General features: G+C 35.5%; 1 protein-coding gene across 1 annotated transcript in view; it reads left to right on the top strand.

Moving 5' to 3' along the window:
• Positions 1-20,352, top strand: part of LOC117169321 — a 136,071-nt gene that overhangs the window by 66,576 nt on the left and 49,143 nt on the right. The window contains exon 2 of the mRNA XM_033355648.1: positions 9,071-9,333. Within this exon, the coding sequence (XP_033211539.1) occupies positions 9,071-9,333 (263 nt within the window). The remainder of the gene's footprint in view (positions 1-9,070; positions 9,334-20,352) is intronic.

The following is a 20,352-nucleotide window of genomic DNA, read 5'->3' as shown; positions in this document are numbered from 1 at the left end:
GAAGGCTTTCACCTTTTATTTAGTTTTTGTCTTATCGCGTTCCTTAGCATACCCTGAAAGTTACCTGCAATCACGCCCTTTAGGCCTGTCGGCCAGGGGTTCCTGAGCAGGTGGAGGGTGTCATGCACACATTTTCTGAAAGCACTAATCGCCCCCTACAATGTGATACAGATTTCATTGCGATCAGACATACCAGGTGATTATTGATTAAATTTGCCGATAAAAGTCCAATTTTATCGCACCTATGACCGACTTGGAACTGGCATGCGGGCAGTTTCTTAATCGCCTACGTGTCAGCTTTCATTTACACTAACTTTTATCACGATCAGTTCTCACCTTCGAAAAAATGCAGTGGGATCTCGGACTAAAAGTAGAGGATATTTCCATACGATTTTTGCCTCTGCTTTAGAGCTCTTATGGGCACAAATTTCCAAATCTTCCATTTGGGGCGTCAAAAAAGAAGCTAAGTTTTTGTTTCTAATTTTAGGCTCCACACTCTACCTTTCTGTACAGAATAAAATTATTTTACAACAAATTAACAAAACTATAGAGGACAGTTCTATAAAATTAAAACCGATTTTTCGCCACAAAAAATTAATATTTTGTATTATTACATTATTACTATTATACTCTAATATTTGTTCACATATTTAAGCACACAATTATTTACAATACCACAATCACTACACCATTTATAATCGAACGCTATGAAAGCTTTTACTCGCCGCGGATTCGAACCCTAAAAGTTTCGCATTCCGAACGTCTAAAGCCTCTCGGCTAGCCTAGCTTGAAGTATGAAAAAAATCTGAAATATAACCTACAGCTGTACAAGACCGTCTGTAAATTTTTGTGATCTATTCTGTAAAAAATATTGCTACACTTATATTAATATATGTACTAAGATTTTAGATTTTAGAAATATTACAAATTATTATTGTATGTTTCATGTGATTTAACAAGATTTAAAATAAGTACAAAAATATTTCAAGATACTTTAAAAGATTAAAAAAAATTCTATATATATTTTCAGAAATTTAATAGATTTTAAAGGATTTCCACAAATTTCCGAAGATTTCAAAAAATTTAACAGACTTTAAGGGTGTTGGCTGAATCCGACTTTGAATTATTTCTTTCATAGGTTCGGCACTGACTCAATATATATTTTTTCTGAAGGATTTGCGAACGAAAGAAAGAAAACTTGTCGAATATCCGGGGTTTTGCGGGATCCTCGGATCAATGAAATGTTGAAAAATCAAAAAATTTCTTGCAACGATTATTTTCACGACAAGTATGAATTTTACGAAAGATAGAAATCAGCAGGTAACAGATGACATCATTTGAACGGTTAGCATCGTTTGCGAATTATTTTTACTAACAATTCTGACATAATAGAAGAATTCTTGAGGTATACCAGGTTTTCAAAGGGCCACGCCTTGATGATGGTGACCCTAAATTTTGCGAAATACGTTGCGAAATTGAGAAAAAGTCAGACAAAATTAACATGCCCTCTGTGTTCAGATCGCGTATGGATTCGCGCAAATGATGCATAACCGCATTCATGTTTCCTATGTGTTTCTTTAAAGATATGTATATGTCTCTTTCTAGATTCTTATGATAAAGCCAACCATATTTCACCCATGGGCAAGCCACACTGAGAACCTCTGTTACGCTTTTCATGTATTTGATTTTACACTTATTTTTGTCAACTAATTCTGCGGCCAATTCCATAAATATTTACAGTTTCTTTCCCGTAGATTTATTCTAATTTTTTTTTAATCTATCTCGAAACCTAAAAACATGCAAATGTTGTCTGGGTCTAGAATACTGTTTTTTAAATTTATGATAAACCCTAGCGCTTCTGTCAATTTGATATTTTGATTCACATTGTCTAAACATTTTTCTTTTGACTCCGCTAAAAACAGCATATCATTTAAATAGCAGATTACCGTGATGTCGTTTGATCTTAAAGTTTCAATGACCGGTTTCATAACTTTTGTAAATACTTATGGACATATACACAAAACAAAGCGTAAATATGTGAATTCCCAGAGCAGACCATTGTAAATAAAGCACAAATATTTCCTGAATTCCGGATGTATTGCTAGTAAGAGGTAAGCATCTTTAAAATCTATTTTAGCTTGAAAATCGTGAGGTTTCAACAAACTGGCAGCTAACATTAAATTTTCTAGTTTGAAATGTTCAACTTCAATGAATTCATTAAGTTTCTTTAAATTTAAAATAAATCTGAAACTACTCTCCGATTTTTGTCTTAAAAAATAAGGGGAGATAAATTTTCCATCTGCAGGTTCGCATGTTACTATAGTCCCGATGCTAGCTAACCTTTCAATTGAAGTTTTTACCTCAAGCGACTAATTCTCATTAAATTCTGGAGTTTTCAGTTCTCAATAAAGAAATTCAATCTGCGTGCGTACTCTACCTCTATGCCTAGGTCTCCCTCTGGACGAGCGTAGTCTTGAGTTGTCGTGACATCATGGGTTGTTGTTGCACGTAGTTCTGACGATCGCGGCTCGAGAGGTGATTCTGCTTGTATTTCTTGGGGGCGAAGTTGCTGTGGAAATATCTTTTCTGTTTCGTCGAGCTCGTCCCCTGGTTTCCCGATGACCTTTTGAAGTTTAAATGATTTGAAGTTATTGAGTCTTTTTTATGCAACCGCAAGTCTTTCGCCGCTTTGTCAAGTGTCTTCCACTCCTTTACACTCCTTTAGTTGTGCGTCATAACTTCCAGCTATAAATGCCTTTCTCGCTTTATCAGTCGTGTGAAGAGCGTGAGCTAGGAGCTTCGTCGCGTTGCCGAGTTGTTGCAAAATTACTTCCGGTTCGATACGCTCCCCCTCCGGGTCGTTCTTCACTTTGATCAGTTCGAAAAGGACTCCTGCCACTGACGCTAACCCCATGGCGATAGCTGTATGTGGGTTTTTAAAATGTTTATCTCGTATGCGTGCGGTATTATTCATGTTAAGTCGAATCGCTTCGTTAACTACCAGTGCGTTAGATTAAGTTTATCACCCTCCCGTCGCAAAGATCCTCGAGGGTGCGTTTCCCCCCATGTTGAAACAAACCGATGAGAAACAGAACTATAAGACCTAAAGGAAAATCAAAACACAACGACCGAATAAAAAGAAAATTCTAACGTAACAATCGCGCACTACATAGACACGTGTGGCTAGTCTGAGGCCAAGAAACGTAATGAGATCGAGGCAGCCACGGAGCGGGCACAACGACAGTGAGCAAGTTTCTCTTGCTCTGAAAAGTGGCGAAATCTGATGGCAGGAGACGGTACTAAATATTAATCTCGAAGAACGAGCCTGATGTATAACTTGAATTTTCTGCTTGCAGTCTTCAGATTACCAATTAACGTCATAATCCCATGTTTATCACCCACGGACAGCAGAATGTTCTTCCTCAATATTTTGTTAAATATCCGGATGTTTTTAGTCCTCGCCCTCGTCCACAATCTAATCTCATCAGCTGCTGGGGGTTGCTTCTCAAGACAAGTTGATATCCCATCTTCATGATTTGTAGAACTTTTTTACATTTTTCGAAATCCATTTGAAACTTTAAATGGAATGAGCGAACACTTATAGAAACACTGTGTAGATTTTCAGTTATTTGAGGTTATGTAAGTCCTGTTATCAACTGACGAAACTTGTAGAAACACTGCGTAGATCTCAAGTTATTTAAAGGTTATGTAAGTCTTGTTATTAACTGATGATACTTATAGAAACATTACTCAGATTTAAAAGTTATTTGAAATTATGTGAGTCTTGTTATTAACTGATGGAATCACCGAAAAAATTGTACTTTGATATAGATCTTGGAGCGTTTTATACTTAAAACCTACTCGGTGGTTTTTTACTAACACAATGATAAAAAACGGGGAGTGTACCGCTTATATAGTACCAATATTGGTGAAATACGGCAGCACTGTCGCCAAAAAAGTAGAAATTGTTTAGCATTATATGAAATATGACGCCCCTGTCGGCAAATGTCAAAGGATAACGTTTAATTAATTAAGTTCAAATAGATAAGGATTCCAGGATTCAACTATGACGTCATCAGAATGGAATTTTGTTTACCGAGAAACGTATTCGAACCTGCATAAAAAAATCCCACGATATAATGCCTTATTTTCTCAGTAATACCTGAAACATGATACCATTTTGAAAGAAAACAATTCTCAGAATTCTATGTAAATTGAAATCACTTTTTTTTCATTCTTTCAAGATTGGTGAAACACGACAACACTGTAGTTAAGGATTTCAGGAATCATGATGACGTCATCAGAATAGAATTTTTTACCCCCGAAATTGTTTAACAATATGTATATGAAATATGACGCCCCTGTCGGCAATTATTAAATGAGAATGTTTAATTAATTTAGTTCACATAGATCAAGATTTCAGGAATCGACGATGACGTCATCAGAATGGAATTTTGTTTACCGGAAATCGTTATAATATCACGGGGGTGGTTGCAGATCTTGGAAATTTTCAATGACGCACCGTTGCGATAAACATTTAATACATAAATTATATTATTTTGGGGTGAAAAACTTCAATTCCGGGAATCGCAGGTATTAAATAGCCTAATATTGTGATATCGTATATAATATCATCTCCTATTCCATATTTTTGGGGTTGAAAAGTTCCATTACCATTATTTTTAAGTATTGATTTCCAATGTCGATAGAGTGGATAGTTCAAAACTGTGATTCGTGAGCCAGCACAAGGAGCGAAACCAATCTTATAGCCTTCTGCGCTCTAGCCGCATAATGTACTACAAAGATTTGCTAAAAATATTTTTTACATGGAAAGAATGTTTAACTGTTTTAACTTTTTTTTTCTTTCAAAATTCAAACTTATTTTCTTTCAACCACATTATTCCTGAAAAATTTCCGAATAAAAAACAATGCAAACGACCTCTCAAAATTGAATACTCAGAAACTTCCTCATAAAAGACTAATAATTTTTGACTATCGATCGATGTCGTCTACTTCTTGCAGAAAAATAATATTATTGTTTGAAATTGTATCTTTTTCATTGAGGATTTAATTCTATGGTTAGAAGCTCCTTTTTAAATGGTCAAAAAAAAATTTCTGTACAAGGAAGTTCGATTATACCATTTTGGTTTGAAAATCTACCTTTTTTAGTTAATAACTCAAGGATTTTTTTAAACATTTTTTTCAAAGAAAGTAATCCTTTTGATTGAAAATCTTTTTTTATTAAAGATTTTACGATTTGGTCAAAAATCCATCTTTTTGGGTAGAGAATTTATTTATTTATTTTTAAATTACACTTTTTTTGGTTCACAATTAATTTTTTAACTAAAAGCTGAACTGTGCAATGTTTGGTTAAAAATTAAGTTTTTATTTTAAAGTTAATATTTTTTTATTAAAAATTAACCTTTTTGATTGAGAATTCAACTATTTTGTTAAAATCCCTTCAGTTAAAAATTAATTTATTCGAGGTCAAAATATACTTATATCATTTGTTAAAAATTCGTATTTTTGTTAGAAAAACGAAAATTCTTGGTTGAAAATTCATCTTTTTTATGGATGGTTTAAGTATTTTGTTGAAAACTCCTTTTTAGTGCGTCAAAAATTAATTTCTAACCGGCCAACGAGGGAATAAAAGTGCCCGTACACATCTGCAAAATTGAAAAAATTGAAAATTGTGATTTATGTGCTCTTAAAGATGAAGATCTGAGTGAAAATATCAATCCTTAAACAATACATATTTAAAAGTATATAAAATATTAGAAGCTTATGCATTTTACGTAGCTGTTTTATGGTGAAGGTGAAGTGCGAGGAATTTAATGTTACTTTTCTGCTACAGAGTAAAGTTAATGTAACTTTGGTGTATTTTTTAGTTACAAGTTTATGTTTTAATTATTATTTGCTACTGATATAAACATAACATTAACATTGAGTAATATCCCTGTGAAGCGTGAAATTAAAAAAAAACATGCCAAATATGTCATATGGTACATGCGTAAACACTACAAACTCGTGTAAGCGTGCTCGCAAGCGTTTATTCTCCAAATAACTACCACAATTTCATATGTTGTTGTTTATTTGGTCCCGCATGCCAGGCCATGTGAATCGTCCGCGAACACGTTCATACGTTTTGTCACACCCTGTTGCCCTCATACTAGACTTTCGTGACATTGCTTTATTATTTCTGGTCTGAATTTCTTTGGGGGCACTTCAATTCTACCATGAAAAAGTGTGCTCTGGACATTAACACCTCGAAACATAAGGGCCAAGGTTTCTAACTTTTTATCTTAGGGCAGCGAACCGAGAAAGTCTCTTGAATTTGTTATACGCCATGCTTTCTTTTTTTTCTAGAGCGAAATAAAGGCTCCGTAGTCCAGAAATCACGTTCTCAAAGTCTATTTCATGCAAATGTATTGTTTGACAACGATAATATATGACTTGTATCGATCGTTAGGAGTGACCAGAATTTGTCCCTGCCTAGGTCGGCTTTCCTGGAGGTCTTGTAGATCAAGACGTTAGGAAGTCGCCAGGAGCTTGGCAATCGAATTCGTAGGTTCGCTCAAATAAAATTGGCAGAATTGTCGTGGCGATAAGTTAATGGTTAATGGCTCTTTCCATTGACGGTTTACGTTAGAATCTTCTTTTGGCTCTAACGGGTTTCTGAGGATCCTTCTTTTCTGTTCTGAAATGTAGGTTGATCTATATAGGCTACCTCAAGGTTCAGTCTTAAAACCCGTCAGGGTAATTTCATCTCTTACGCAGGTTTGAAATATTATTTCGTGGCTGATAATCTTCTTTTCCTCCTATTATACTGTGCTCTTCCACCCCGTTCGTTGTCTCAGCACAGTGCGTTGACCACGCTAATGGTGCTGCGGAAGGCAAGAGAATTGTAAATAGTGTTGGCTGTGATATAGGATCCTTTATTTGAGGAGAACTAATTTCTTCGGGAACGCCTGTCATACACACAGTATTTCGTCTCTGAGGTGCTACGACCTTGCCACAGTCTAAGGTTGTATAGCACACTGATTGATCTTGTTTAAGCAGGTTGAAGACCTCGTTTAGTGATTTTTGATGTTCTTCGAACTCCTTTAGGAACCCGTTCACTTTGAGCGGGAATTTGTCATAATCCAATTCACCGCAGGGACTTTGCTTTTTCAATTCCTCCAAACGGTCTTCAGCATTTTCTCTTTCATAAACATAAGTGCAAGGAATCTGAATAACGGAATCAATGCCTGCATTATCCCAGAACTAGGTATAGTGCTCTGCTAGGGATTTATTAAACGTGTTCAATGACTTTTTAAATCCATCGGATCAAGTACATGAATATCTTCGACATCGCTGTCTTCGCTGTCTACCTAAGGTGGGTATAGAATACTTATGACGAAAATTAAAACTTTCTTTCTGGAAGGTGCTTTTTTCTTGTATGGAAACCTGCTCTATTCCCACTTTTGCCAGTTTATCCGCTCATTCATTAGCGTCTATCCATTGGCGGACAGAAACATCATTCCAGGTCACCTATAAGGGTTCTAAAGCGGCTTTTAGTTATAAGAAGTTGGGTATGTGGACAACGGCGTCCGTTAATATCCAATCAAAATTATGAGTGTGTATACAAGAAGTAGTAAAGAACTGCCATGAGAATTGTGAGTGTGATCGACTCGAAGGTACGAATGTGCAGGTGAGGTAGGGTACTTTTGCAAGCTTTTGGATGGTCCTTGTCATGCGACAATTTAGGAAGAAATAATGGAAGGGAGCTCTATTGTGAATCCCTAACTTCTTAAAAAAAATGCACGATTGAATCTTCATCACTGATGACTTTTTATTTCTTAATATTAACCACTATAATAAATTTGCTTGAAACTCATTGTTCATCCAGAATTATGATTTATATATATTTTCGACATAGAAAGCACTCACATATCATAGATAAGAAAATCATTTGAATTCCTTTAAAATTAAAAATATTTGCGCAAGAGTTTTGTTAAAATGCGAATATATTTTAAAAAGACGTATTATTACTAATAAAAACAAAGTAATATGATTTCAATTATTTTTCTCACAACTCTATTCCTAGTACTAGATTAAGAATGATTACAAAATTATTATTATTATTATTATTATTATTATTATATATCTATATGTTTTATTAAATTTGTATTTGATTAAATAATAATTAGCTGCTATACACTTTACGAGGACAAGTTTTTACAATCTTTGATCACAGATTTATATAGGCACTATAATTACAATCCTTCATATGTCTTTCCCAAAATGTGTTCATTTAACTTGAGCAAACCTTTTTTTCACGTTAATACATAATTCAATTAAACACGGTTGATATGGTTTTAGAATCCGTAGAATACTTGAAAAAAATGTAAATCCAAGGAAAGAACAGAAGATATTACCACGTTTTAATTTTTTTACTTTTTTCGAATTGGCATATGCTTGTCAATTATAAGGACTAAAAGCGTAACCCAAGTAGAATAAGTCCCATTCTCCATTATCATATGATACTCTTTTGATACGAGTATAAGTTTGGCTGCCTCTTGTATCGAAGAAGTGGACCAGAAATCTGGCCGCCGTGGCATCGCTCAAGAAGCTGTACATGAAAAACGACCAAATTTATTGATGTGTTTAAAAATTTTTTTCTTCCGTTGAGATTAAAGTCCACATTTACTTTTAATGTATATTATTCGAATAAGATATGTTATTTCCACATTTTTTCATTGTGGTGCTACATACAAGTGTTTGTTATGATACATAATGTACTTTACTCCATTTATGAATGTATTATGTCTTTATAGGTTTCTCGGCTTTTGAATGAATTTCTCATATAAATGCAATTAAAGTAAAATAGACAAACATATATGGGATAGAGTCTCATTTTAAATATAATAATTAATCACGCTGGACAGCCGAGCGTGACGACACAATTCGGATTCTAACCTTAATTCCTGCTAAAACCTAACTTGGCACGTACTAGAATTAAACATATGTGCCTTCAAATGCTTAAAAATACAGACACAGTAAAATAATTAAGTTTCTCACCCTTTTTTAGCGGATCATTTCAAAAATTGCCATCCGACTATTTCTGGATTTGATGCCTGCGTACGAGAAGGACTGAATGCAATTCGTCCTTTCTTTAAAACGGGACTAGCGAAATACAATTTGGAACCCTTTGACCCGTTTTATGCAAAAGAAATATCGGTTAGAAGAGGTGCACCGAGCGTAGGATTCACATTAACTCTAAGAAACATAACCGAAAGTGGCTGGTCAGCAAGCAAAGTCACCAAATTCGTCAGTGATTTGTCAAATTACAAGGTATGATTTTAGTTTAACTTTTGACACATGGTTTGACCTTAACTTTATTTTATTTTTTAATGCTACTTTCCCTTTGTTAGAAGATTAGAGCAAGCTCAACAAAAAAATTCAGTAGCCTAACAATAAATTAAATTTTAATAGGCTGCATTAGTTTCATTAGATAATGACGAAAAGATTATCCAAAATAGTAAAAGCGTCGGTCAATATCTTCAACCCCAGTTCAAAGTTCCTGTAATTTCGCATGCACTCAAATACAGATTTTGTAGAGTTTATGAAAATATGTTAATATTTGCATTATCAAATATAAAAAGATTTTCATAAACTCTCTATTCATTTTTTAAATTTATATCAGGAAATTGATTCAGTTACCTAAAATTTGATTATGACACATCTTTATAATTGAGCGGTTCGGTTTAATAACGCTATACATTCGTTTTTAGAAGTTACATATCTCATTTACTTTTTACGTAACTCAATAAAAAACAAATTAAGAACAAGTTCTTTGTGAAAATGCACGAAGAGCTTTAATGTACTCAACCGGTATCAAGGACACGATTGAGTATTTTGAACCGTATTCGTGGTGTTTACTATTCTATAGCTTTTGCACATTTATTTTATCTACTTATTTGAGAATTCGGTACCATAATCGGTATAGGCTACTTAAGGGCTCCGGAGCACTCCACAGTTGCTCGATCACGCGCTGACCCCATCAAGCTCGTCAAATTTCCAGATTTAGAAAATCCACCCGTCTTCCTCGGTCTACTTCTCTATCACGTCGAAGAAGTGGTGCAAGGCACCCTGCCGATGGAGAATCTCGAGGCCATCGTGCGAGCCTACTGGTAGGTTTCTGCAGATTGTTCAACCATCGCAGACGGCAATGATCGGTTATGTCTTTAAAGTGGAACTCTTCTAGGTACTCTCGAAATTTCTGGATTTTCCACGCGGCCGAGAGAAATTCCCGCCCCGTGCAACGGAATCTTGCTGTAAGGCCGACCATAATCAATTCTCGGAGTATATTTGGCTACGACATTTAACTTTCGAAAATCTAAGCATAGTGGATACTTAACGTTTGAAACTTTTGTAACTTTTGGGATATTCAATCTAAAAATACAGGCATCGAAAAAAATATCTTTCTTAGATATCTGCGTCCATTTTCTTCCCTCCTAAATTGCAGTCAGGCAGCTATTAGAAATGAGTTTGCTTTTACCGTCAAACAATATATGCCAGCTCAAAATAATATTTCCTAAGCCTCTATTTTGCTACCTGTATCTACACTGAAAAAAAATTTGCATTGACTTAAGTAGGCTAATTTACTTGGCCTATTTTACTTGAAAGAAGCAAGTATTTTCTTTTTACAAGGGACCGATTTTCTTGAATGAAGAAAATAATAGAATCAGGACAACTATTTGAAGTAAGAATGTATTTACTCTAAGCAAAAAATTATTGAGTTAATTTGTTTCATTTTACTTATTTGCGTGAAGTTTATTAAAATATTGAATTAAGAATATTATATTCTCTTGATAAGTAACTAAAACTCTAACAAAATTCTTGACCTAAGTGAATTCATATACTTATTTTGACTACTATTTTAATTGAAACACAACAATAGACAATAGACATCGCACACATATTATGAAAATTAATATATTGATCTAAATTAATTTACCTCTTACTGCAAAAGTATCTTATTAAGTTGACATGGTATGAAGTTGGTTCTCTTCGCCGCTGATTATTATTTTGAAATTCAATAATATTTATGAAATTCAAAAACAGTGGTACACATAATCAGTTTTATTTATGCAAATGTAGATAGGAATTTGCAACTTTGATAAACTACAAACTGTACGCTGACACACAAATCAAATCACTCATAAAACTATTTAAAAATTATAAGTTTATTGCGTCGGTAAGTTTTTATGGGTAAGAATTAAAAATTTTCAAATATATTTAAAAAAAGTGTTATTAATTTTCAAATAATTGTGCAAGACTCAAAAGTAATTTCATTCCTGAAATTATTAAAAGGTTATGAATGTACTGCGTCTGCAATTTTTTTCGCTGATTATTTGTATGGATTAATCTACTTAAAATTAAATCATTTCGAATTTTTTAACAGTGAAACATTTTTGTAAATAATAAAAAATAAATATATGACAGCATAAAACAAAGTTATAAGCTTTAAAAAATGCTTAAAAATACAATTATCACATTTTCTTGATAATTAAGAAAAATGTTATGCGTTTATAAAGCAAAATATTTAAAGAAAAATAATTCAATAAGATTTTTAAAAAGTTTATTAAGAATACATTTCATTTTATAAAAGAATAATTAGAAAATTAACAATTAGAATTTTTTCAAATAAAATAATTGAGAATGCAAGGAGGAAGCAAATAAATATTTTTCATACGACCACCATGAGACCCTATCACTTTTAACCTGCAAGTTCGTGCACCAAACGTTTCTTTACAGAATTCTTTTTTCTTTTGATTTCGAAGTATATTATAATTGAAATAAAAATAAAATATCGAGCACTTTTTTAAATGGGTAATATTTAAACTAGCGATCAATTCTTTTTACATATTTTAAATTATTTTTGTTTGGAATTTTTATTTTAAACTAAAAACTGAATTAAAAAGTACTATAAAAGGATTAAATAAATCGAAAACTGTGCGTTTTACAGAGGTTTTTAAAAATCAGAAAATATTTATTTGTCACTGAGGTTATTGAAGCGTTTTTCAACTCAAAAGTTTTTCATTTTTTATAAGCTTTCGATCGTTTTAAAGCGGATAACATTTTTAAAGAAAAAAGTATTGAGCCCTTTGTAAAATAAGTGAAGTGCAATTTTTTTTTGCATATTTTAAATTGTTGTTTCAGGAAAGCAATTTCATATTCAAATCTTAGTAAACAATGTGTGATGAAAGAATTCGATAAATTAAAAACTTTGTGGTTTATGTAAATTCTTGTTTAGCAGAACATTATGTTTTGTCATTGATATTATTAAAGAATTTTTGTACATGCAACTTTTCATTATTATTCATTATGTTTGGGACGTTTTTAAGCATTTTAAATATTTAGAAACAACAAGTGTTAAGTCCCTTGTTAAAGAAGTGAAACATACTTCGCTTTTTTACATATTTTATATTAAGAAAATATATTATTGAAGTGTATCAGAAATGTTTTCTTGGAAGTGAACTATGTTCTGCATTCGAATACATCTCTATATGAAGTAACACAATAAAGTTTTAGAATAAGAAAATGCGATATTCTATCTAAGAATACATTTTCTCAGATCAAGAAAATGTACGGTTGTTCCAAGCATACGGAAGCAAGTGTTTATTTATTTGGAACAAACTCATGTTCTATCGTCCCCATTCGTACCTGCGATTGACTTGAATCAAGTAACATAGGCTTGATTTAAGTACAATTTTTTTCAGTGCAGAGGACGGTGTAATTCTAAGCGTTATTTTCCTTTCGGTTTTCTGTATCGATCTCATCTGGAAGCCTATGCTAATTTTCCTCGGGTAGGCTATTTTGTGAAGTAAAGAGATGATATTTTCTTTTAATAAAAGGTTTCTTTGTTACTGTGCCTAAGAACACTTTGCAGATTAGGAATTATAAATGGTGTTGTAATTCTCAAACAAATTGTGTAATTAATTAAAATATTTGGAGCATCTAGTAAAGTTACGAGTACAAACGGTCTGATCCTCGAAGCGACGCGAAACACTTGTTTTGTCTGTTGACATTAAACAAATGAACTCTCTCATGTGTTGAAGATCAACATACAAGATCAATTTGAAAATAACTGCTCCCATTCTCTCCGCCCTTCTCCCATCTTTCAAATTCAACACATCGCCTGAATCGCGCCTAGAATCTCGGAGAAGTAGGTCAAGCCGAACACGCCAAAATCTCCCGACAACCGTCTGTATTTATCATTACTTCCAATGTCCGCTGAGGCTAATTTAGCTAATATTATAATAATCTAGGGATCCGTGACAAAAAGCCCAAACGACAAACTGCCCGCCCAATGAGAGTCGCGTTCCGTGAAAAAGGCCCGCAAATCACAGAGCGACTAGTATTATAGTCCGTTGCCGGGAACGGGTGCTAATCTGGAAAATTGCACCCGCTTCCAGCGAAATCGCGGTAAAATTTCAGCCACAACCACGTCTCACAACCGTGAGATAGCTTGTTACAGTCTGTAAAGCAATCAGTACGACGATCCAGCAAAAGCCTCGTGCACCCTAAGAACACGGAGCGACCCAAGGACAACCGCCTTCTGAAATTTTCCCGCAAGCGTTCTAGCACATTGTTGACGATTGTCTCGATACCTCTCTTTCTTTTCATTCTCCTTGGTTATGATGTTTTTGTCAACTGGTGCCGAAAATTCGATAACGAACATGGTTCGCTTCTCGAAGTCAAGAAGAACTATATCAGGCCTCGAGTGAGCAATAGAAACAATTGTCGAGAATGTTAAGTTCCAGTATATGCGGCACTTCCCATTCTCGACAATTGACTCAATTTCCCTAGGAGCATTTAGAGGAGCGATATTAAGGTTATTGCCGTAGGAATGACAGCGATGGTAATAAAGCACTCTTAGTACCGCATTGTGCCTTTGAATGTAGGTCGTTCCCGCGTGAGTTGGACAACTAGATAGTATGTGAGCTAAATGCTTGGGGTGTGCGTGGCACGCCCTGCAGCTATCATCGGGAATGTCTTGGCTCAAAATGTGGCGACGGTATGTTAAGGTGGAAATGACACCGTCTTGGCATGCAAAAATGAAACCCTCTGTACCAAACCTCAGTCCGGGCGATTTAAGGAAAGCAAACGTCAGCTCACAAGACATTGACTGGTCCTTCACATTTCTGTGGAAGATACCGTGCACCCTCTTATCGAGGAGCTGTTAACGAAAGTTTTTCTCTTGTGCTTTCTTAATCCGGGCTTTCAGAAGTGAGTACTCGAGATAGATAAGATTTGATGCAATTTGCTCACCCCCAATACTGAAGTCAAGCCCGAGTGTTTCAGCAGCCTTCTCCGCTGCTTTGTACAGAAATGCTCCTTTGCCCACTTCTTCGTGATTCCTGACCATTTTAAGAAGAGGGTCTCTTCCATTTGCAACTCTATGTGCTGTTCCCAGAATAATCCTGTTGTGAAGACATTCAAGACTCAATATTCCGCGACCCCCTTGACGGCGTGAGATGTACAGTCGCGGAACGGAAGACTTAAGATGCAAGCTTTTGTTCATGTGAATAACCTTTCTTGTCCCGATATCAAGAGATCTGAGCTCGTTCTTCGTCCATGGAACTACTCTAAATGAATAGAGTAGTACTGGGACGGCAAGCATGTTCGTTGCAGTTACTTTGTTCCTCGCCGACAGTTCGGAAGAACAAATCTGTCATCTGCCGTCCCAGTACTACTCTATTCATTTAGAGTGGTTCCATGGACGAAGAACGAGCTCAGATCTCTTGATATCGGGACAAGAAAGGTTATTCACATGAACAAAAGCTTGCATCTTAAGTCTTCCGTTCCGCGACTGTACATCTCACGCCGTCAAGGGGGTCGCGGAATATTGAGTCTTGAATGTCTTCACAACAGGATTATTCTGGGAACAGCACATAGAGTTGCAAATGGAAGAGACCCTCTTCTTAAAATGGTCAGGAATCACGAAGAAGTGGGCAAAGGAGCATTTCTGTACAAAGCAGCGGAGGAGGCTGCTGAAACACTCGGACTTGACTTCTGTATTAGAGGTGAGCAAAATGCATCAAATCTTATCTATCTCGAGTACTCACTTCTGAAAGCTTGGATTAAGAAAGCACAAGAGAAAAACTTTCGTGAACAGCTCCTCGATAAGAGGATGCACGGTATCTTCCACGGTAATGTGAAGGATCTGTCAATGTCTTGTGAGCTAACGTTTGCATTCCTTAAATCGCCCGGATTGAAGTCTGGTACAGAGGGTTTCATTTTCGCATGCCAAGACGGTTTCATTCCCACCTAAACATACCGTCGCCACATTTTGAACCAAGACATTCCCGATGATAGCTGCAGAGCGTGCCGTGCACACCCCGAGCATTTAGCTCACATACTATCTAGTTGTCCAACTCACGCGGGAACGACCTACATTCAAAGGCACAATGCGGCACTTTATTACCATCTCTGTCACACCTACGGCATTCATCTTAATATCGCTCCTCTAAATGCTCCTAGGGAAATTGAGTCAATTGTCGAGAATGGGAAGTGCCGCATATACCGGAACTTTATATTCTCGACAATTGTTTCTGTTGCTCACTCGAGGCCTGGCATGGTTCTTGTTGACTTCGAGAAGCGAACCATGTTCATTATCGAATTTTCGGCACAAGCTGATAAAAACATCATAGCCAAGGAGAATGAAAAGAAAGAGAGGTATGGAGACCTTATAAGGTAGTTGCAACGATTGTACCCGGAATATTCTGTTAAACTGATCGTCCTTATCATAGGCGCTCTTGGAGGTGCAAGCTTTCACTTGCTAATGGCCTAAAAAGCATCCCTGCGTGTATACAATATGCTAGAACACTTGCGGGAAAAATGCAGAAGGCGGTTGTCCTTGGGTCACTTCGTGTTCTTAGGGTGCACGAGGCTTTTGCTGGATCGTCGTATTGATTCCTTTACAGACTGTAACCACCTATCTCACGGTTGTGAGACGTGGTTGTGGCTGAAATTTTACCGCGATTTCGCTGAAGGCGTGTGCAATTTTTCAGATTAGCACCCGCTCCCGGCGAAATCCTGCGGTTGTCCTTATGACAAATTTTTAATTATATATGTAGATATCTAATATAAATCCCGAGATACACTTTTTGGAATTAAAATCTGCCATATCTTCAAGCGAAATATATACTTTTTAAATAAATAAGTTGATCTGGAAACTCCCTCAAGGTACGTATAGGCGCCATCGAAAGTTAGCAAATGTAAAAAATAAGTATGTTAGCGGGCGCCCATAAAAATGCATTTGATTGTCCTATACATTTTTGATCAATAAATATATTTTGGGTCGCATCGGAAACAAATGCATTTAAAATTTGTAATGGAGTTCATTATAAGAATATTCCTTTCAATTTTAATGTTTCAATATAAATAATTTATTTTTTATATATTTTCTTGAATAGAATCAAAAACATGCATCACGGAATTTCTTAGGAATAATATGGGTGAAAAGAAATTAGAGGATACTTTTTACTTTATTGGTATTACTTATAGGAGTACAATTGTAAATTGTGGATATCATTGGATGTTCTTTTCACTATTTCCAGTACAATCTAACATATATTTATTTGTTTGAATAATATTATCTTTTTAGGCGCCTTGGCATGGCTTAGGGGGCGGCTACCAAGAGAGCCGCAGCTAGGAAACCCCGGCTGCGCCCCCCATGCCAGTCCGCTACTGATGATGCACAGCAATTAGATTTACACTTGATAGGGGTTGTTTCTCGTGAATGATAAAACAGCGACTCGATTGTTAATGAGATATACTCCCATTTATTGTGATCAATTCTTACGATTATTAATACGATCTTGGCCGAAAAGGTTACAATTTTATTCGATACTCCGTGATTTTGCAGAATTGAAGAATAGAATCTAGGCCAATCTCATACTGTACATTTTTTCTAATAATGGGATCGGGGTCCACTGAATGACTTTCTGGAGCAAAGCGGTCTGTATAACCAAAAATTATAACAGATCTGAGATTAGAGGACAAATGTCACTGGAAGGTTTGAGAAAATAGTTTCATTTTTGGGAAAACAGCTAATGATTTTTCTAAGACAATAGTTCAGCTGATATCAGTTTGAGTATGTGGTAGAGTATTCGCAAGGAGATTGTATCCCTTACGAAATTGCGAACATTTTTCTTTTCGCATGCCTGTAGTAATAAGCTTTAAGACTTGTAGGGCTTCCGTTATTTCCGTCTTGTGTAACTTCGCAAGAGTGGGTTTTCATTCTTTGTATATATTTATCGCTATCGCTCATTCTATAAACGCCATTTTTAATTTGTGCAGTTCCGAATGAGAAATTAAATGTTATTCCTGAGGATCAAGAAAAATAAAGTGTACGTCCGTTTCCAGCATGAAAGCGTGACGTAGCAATGAATGTTTGGTACACATTTTTTTTATATTTATGGTGAAATGTAAAATAAGTTTAGATTGATGAAAGTGGATTGTAAAGCTAACTTTAGGTTAGCGTTTGTGGCAGGGTCAGGAGAGCAGGGCAGCCGAGTAATGGCAACAGGTAAGGGTATAAAGGGAGAAAGTCGAGTCAGGTAGAAATAACATACAAGAACGTAAAAAGCCAGGAGTGGGCTTAATGGTACCTAAGGCACGGTAGCAGGGCACAGTGGTTGGAGAACACGCAACTCGTAGATGCAGCAATAGATACGGAGAACAAGAGAAAGTGGGAAAGCTCAGGTAGGATCGTTTGAATCAGATGAATGGCTAAAATGCTGAATGACAGCAAAGAAGAAGGGGATTCAGAGCAGGAAGTCTTTAATGCACCGAAAAGGGAGAACAAAGAAAGGAGGTGAAGAAAGAAGTGAAGGAAGACGTTAGAAAAGGAGAGATTGAAGACGAAGATCTTGGGATCGATTAAGGGATTTAATATAAGAGAGAGAGAGAGAGAGAGAGAGAGAGAGAGAGAGAGAGAGAAAGTAGGAAAGTCAAGATAGATATAGGATCAAGCTTACAAAATCTGAAAATGATAAGATCGCCCCCGGGAAAAAATTTTTGTAGAGAATTATGAGAACAATTATGAGAACAGAGCTGAGGTTAGGGATCCGATGAAAAAGGAATTTTGTTTTAAGAAATTTTCAAAATTCTTATAGAGTTAATGAAGATACATAAAAAAGGCAGGATGGAAGAGCGCCGAAAGTAAAGAAAGAAATTAGACGCGAAATTTCCAATTTTAGGACAGAAATGAAAAGGGCACTTATTAGCTGTTCCCGTTTAGGAGATATTTTTCCGTTTTTTTAATTCAGGGTCAAAGTCATTTTTTTCATTTTAGTGGGAATAATAATAGGACCTACCTTTAATATATTAGGACTGTACTCATGTTCCGGAAGCAAACGAAACCAACTTTGGATGCGTTTTTCTCGGAAAGCGATGTGTCGAAGTTCCAACTTTAAAAATGACCTGCTGACGGGAACTCATTAGAATATATGGCCGTATACGCAACTCCTCAACGGCTAAAAGGGCCATGAGACGTATAGTAATAAGGGGTCTAAGATTATGTGTCAAAAAAGTGAATCAAGTACTAAAAATGAAAGATGCGAAAGGAGAGCTGGTGACACTAAAGTATTAGGAAAGCAAGGGGTGATGATAAAGGAAATGACGTTGTGTGGAAAAGCGCAGAGAGAATGCGTATGGAAGGTATATTACTGGAATGAAGCTGGTCTAGAAAGAAAGGATAGAGAGTTTATGAAAAACGTGGGGCAATGAGAAGTTGCCGTGATGATAGAAATGTGACTAGATGAATGTGGGTCGGATTGAGTGAGGGGAGGGCTATCAACCGTATGCAGTTAGGAGGTGCAAAAGGCTAAGAGAGCAAATAAAAAGGGCAAAGAAATTGTAGGAAGCATGATGGAAATAAGAAATGATTTAATAGGGAAAAAAGAAGATAGAAATGAGTTAGAGGTACAAAAAGAAAAATTAATAAAGGAGGAGATAAGGATAAGAGAGGAGAAACGGAAGAGCGCAGGGGTATAGGTGGGGGAGCATGGCACTACTTCAATCACGGGTCTACTTCGATCACTAGCGATTTATTTGATTTGTTTATATTTCTCAATTGAATTGTCGCTAACAATTAGTACTTTTAATCACCGAAAATTGAACATGCCAACAATGCCGTGCAAATGTTTGTAGCTACATATATTTTCAACCTGTATTTCAGGTCCTTTCCATGGCTTCTTCTAGAAGGAAAATACATATGTTAAAGAATAAAATGGAAATGACTGTATTTGAATGTGCTTATTATTCGTTGATGTTCACTCACTACGGAGATAAAAGAAAAATTGCTGAAGACTACGTTCAAATTTTATTGTCGCGTTGAATATGTATCATTGTTGGAAGAAGGTATTTGTCTAAATTTGGTCCACATTCAAGAATAATAACTTTATGAATATCAAAATCAAAATTATGTGTGTGTGTTCATAATCATCTTTAGCCAAAGCTGTATTTTGTATATAATTATCAAAACATCTTTCATGTTCTCTATTTCTTAGATATAATGGTCTACTAATTTGCTTAATGTAGTTTTTATTGCATTTTTTACGGGTATGTCTGTATACACAGTTGCATTTTTCCCCTTTTCTATTTTAATGTTTGTGCTTTGAAATAATATTTTTTTGAGTTTCTGTTCATCTAAGAAATCTAATTGAATGTTACATTTTAAATAAATTCTAAAAAGGTATTTGTTATAACCTTCAATGTATGGAAAAACTATTAATTTGTTCTTTTCTACCCTGACACACCGAAAGAACCGAATGGGGCCTCTACAATGTACCCGTAAAGACCCCATTGGGTCCCCATTTGGTTCCTTTTTAAAAAACTCGAAAAAATAGCAAAATAATCTTTTACATAGTTGAAATTCGAATTTTACGTTAAAATTTTGTATGAAAGGTCACGGAATAATCGCAATATTTTTTTCACAACGGTAGAAAGTTAAAAAAATGTATAAGACGTATAACGCCTGTTGACTGCTACACTTCAAACGCAGCAAAAAAAAAACTATTGCGATTATTCCGTGACCTTCTATAGGGAATTTTAACGTAGAATCCGACTTTCAACAATTTAAAAGTTGATTTTTTTGTCTTTTCGAGTTTTTTAAAAAGCAACCGAATGGGGACTTAACGGGGTCTTTACGGGTACTTTGGAGAGGGTCCATTCGGTTATTTCGGTTTGCCAAGGTAAGTTTACCAGGTGTATACATATGAAACCGGTATTGACATCTAGCGGCCAGTAGGCACACTTGTAGGCACTGTCGGAACTTACCATTTGTGCTAATTGGCGTAT

The sequence above is a fragment of the Belonocnema kinseyi genome, chromosome 1 (assembly GCF_010883055.1).
Source record: "Belonocnema kinseyi isolate 2016_QV_RU_SX_M_011 chromosome 1, B_treatae_v1, whole genome shotgun sequence".
Classification (NCBI taxonomy): Eukaryota; Metazoa; Arthropoda; class Insecta; order Hymenoptera; family Cynipidae; genus Belonocnema; species Belonocnema kinseyi.
The sequence above is the reverse complement of the archived record's forward strand: the minus strand, read 5'-3'. Positions and strand labels throughout refer to the sequence as shown.